The sequence below is a fragment of the Sinocyclocheilus rhinocerous genome, unplaced genomic scaffold, assembly GCF_001515625.1.
Source record: "Sinocyclocheilus rhinocerous isolate Xijiao unplaced genomic scaffold, SAMN03320098_v1.1 scaffold2738, whole genome shotgun sequence".
NCBI classification, from domain to species: Eukaryota; Metazoa; Chordata; class Actinopteri; order Cypriniformes; family Cyprinidae; genus Sinocyclocheilus; species Sinocyclocheilus rhinocerous.
In genome coordinates this window covers 63,819-67,073 of record NW_015639530.1, presented here as the reverse complement: position 1 = coordinate 67,073, position 3,255 = coordinate 63,819, and the positions used below count along the sequence as shown (strand labels likewise).

Genomic DNA, 3,255 nt, shown 5'->3' with positions numbered 1-3,255 from the left:
GATTTTGTGCCTCTTTGAGATGGCACAATAATACGCCGTTCACTTGCAGAACGCAAGCTACAAGTGCAAATAGATAAAGTACAATAAAATAAACAAAGTAAATATTTTCTCAAAAATCTGCAAATTTCACAAAAACAAAATTGAAGTGGAAAGACTGAAAAAAATCTTCTAAAATGTACTCCATTGATCTTTGTTTTAATTACAGCTTTGAAAAATAACGTTTTACACTGTAAACATTATTTTCCACACACTCACATACTGTATGAGAACATAGCCCCTCTCTCTCTCTCTCTCTCTCTCTCTCTCTCTCTCTCTCTTTCTGCCCAAACTTGTGGAAGACGAGGAAATACTCTTCAGATAATATGCCTGAAGTAATACACAGAGAGCACTGTCGAAAAATTTAGTGAGAAATATGTTTGGACTTTCCCTACATGTATATGTGTGGATCTTGAGTAAATAGAAACTAGATTACTATATGTTTTTTGAAGAAAATATGAGTTGTGTTTGATCATGCAAAAGATGCCACAATTATGCTGATGTGTTTTAGGTCATTATGAGGCCACATAATCTGTAGATATAGCTTAGGTCTCTTCTTTAATGTAAGTCTAATAATATATTTTCACCGGTTTTTCATCTTGCCAGGCAAGATGTTTTTATGTCAGATGCTTAAAAATTATTATTATGAACGAATTGTTGTTTTAGTATACTATTATTCCTGTAGTAATATTTGTAACTTATTTTTAGATTTTCCGTTTTTATTTAGTAATTTTGTTGCTTTTGTCTTTTTTCAGTTTTTATTTATCATAGTTTTCGTTCACATTTATTTCAGTTTTAGATTTGAGTAATTTTAGTACTAATCAAAAATTAGAAATAAAATAATTCTTTCATGTTTAATTTTGTTTTACTTTACTTTTAAATTATTATTATTATTTTTTTTATTAACCCTGATCCTGAGATGTAGCAGAGCTTACCTCTAATATAATTTAAACAATTTATATTGTCATGGCACATTCCTTGGTTATTTCTCAACATAAATGAAGATTTGTTTGATGCTCATTCCTTTTGCTCAGTTTACAGGCACAAATGAGCATGTATTTTATTTTATATGACTTGTAACATTTGCTTAATAATATTACATGCATGGTGATTCATAACCACACATTTTTTGTCAATACTGTCAATAGACTCTCTGGAATTACAGCAATCGGTAGCTAATTATAGCCTGTATCAGAAATGTGCTTTTAATGTGAGCATAATTTAATATTAGAACTTTCTCAATGACCTTAAAAAGCCTTGAAAAGTTAAAACCATTTATGAGCCACTATTTAGACTTTAAAAGAGCAATTAGGTTGATTTAGGGCCATAATGCTCTTTGCTTTACACGTTTCTTGCCTCAGGTTCATGCTCTACATCCACATACACACACGTCTATTATTGCCAAATCCAGCTCTTAATTACCTCTAATTATCAAGCATTTGCCAAGATACAGCAAAATGCAAGACCGTTTAAAGCAAGTCACGCTACCTACCGTGACCTCTAGCAGAACTGCATGACCTTTGAGGAGCTGTATGCTATAAAACACACACCTAATGTGAAAAACTATAACATACGTAGACATTTCGTTTGCTTCTCTCAGTTTCCCAGGCCGATGGTGGACTGTGAAGGGGTTTCAATGGATGCTCAGTTGGAAAAGGAGAGAGGAGATGAGGAGAAGGAAGGTGGGCAAAGCACGTCTATCCTCTCTCCACAGCTGAAAGCCATGATCCGGATCAAGAAGAAGTACCTAAAGAGATCTAATTCAGTCAGGTTGAGCACTAACTCGGCTGTGTCTGATGGGAGTTTGCACCCTAAGAGTCCCCAGACCATGAAGTCCAAGCGGAGGAAGTCCCGTGTGCTGTTCCCAAATGACACTTTGATATTCAAGCCAAAGAAAGAGCGCAGCGGGGCGAAACCTTTCCTGCTGCTCTTCAGCGTGATCGTCTTCATCCAGGTAATTCTGCCTGATCTTTTCCTTGAGTGTCATTTCTGTGCCCGAACTGATTGTTTTTAAAGAGGTTTCCTTCCATCTACCATTGGTCCGTCCTCTTTTTACCAGACATGTCATAGTCGGGATTTTAAATATTCCCGACTATGACATATAAATATTTTAAAACACATGACAGCAGCAGCAAAATGAACTCAGAAGTCTACAGAAACATTTTGTCTGTCAATTTACAGAAAGATGCAACCAAACTTATTGGGAGATCCTTCATCATGCAGCAAGATAATGACCCAAAACATAGTGCCAAAGCAACAAAGGAGTTCATCAGGGGCAGGAAGTGGAAGGTTTTAGACTGGCCAAGTCGATCTCCAGACTTAAACCCTATAGAGTATGCATTTTACCTGCTAAAAAAGAGACTGGAGGGAGTAACCCCCCAAAACTGAAAGAAGCTGCAGTGAAAGCCTGGAAAAGCATGACAAAAGAAGAATGCAAACTTTGGTGATGTCAATGGGTCACAGGCTTGATGCAGTTAGGATTTGTAACTAAATATTAAGTCTTATTCACTTTAATTTAGTTTAAGTCAGTCTGTTCCAATACTTTTGGTCACATGAGCAATGGGTGGGTTCAAACAAAAGGTGCTATCTTCTAAGTTGTGTTTATCAGATCCAGATGTGAATACCTGTAAATAAAAGCTGAAATGTTGATCTCTTGTCTCATATTCATCTTTTGATGTCAAACCCAAATGTTTTCAGTCTACAGCAAAAATAAAGGAATTGGCCTCACTGTTCCAATACTTTTGGAGGGGAAGTGTATATATGAATTCATTATATGAATATTATTTAACTATTATATATATATATATATATATATATATATATATATATATGAAGAGTTCATTTGCATGATTACATAAAAAATAACATGATTTTTTAACATTTCAAAAAAGGAAGTTATCTTTTTGCAAATAAACTCTTCATATGAATGTTTGTTTTTGTTAATTAAGTAAAATATAAATATTAGAATATTAAAAACCGAAACTTACAAATTTGAGAAACTTTAGAAATTTCACAGAAATAATAACTAAAATTACTAAAATAAAAACTGAAATAAAAATAAATTAAAGCTAAATGGGAAGAAAAGAAAATTAATAATTACTAAGAAAATTTAAATATAAAATATAAAAAAGTAATTCTAAATACTACTGAATACTTTAATAGTATATATATGTATATATATATATATATATATATATATATATATGACCCTGGACCACA

At 33.1% G+C, this 3,255-nt stretch overlaps 1 protein-coding gene across 1 annotated transcript in view; it reads left to right on the top strand.

The window, feature by feature from the left end:
• The first annotated feature begins 1,670 nt into the window (after positions 1-1,670).
• Positions 1,671-3,255, top strand: part of LOC107751425 (torsin-4A-like) — a 3,285-nt gene continuing 1,700 nt past the window's right edge. Inside the window, exon 1 of the mRNA XM_016567151.1 lies at positions 1,671-1,990. Within this exon, the coding sequence (XP_016422637.1) occupies positions 1,673-1,990 (318 nt within the window). The 5' untranslated portion in view covers positions 1,671-1,672. The remainder of the gene's footprint in view (positions 1,991-3,255) is intronic.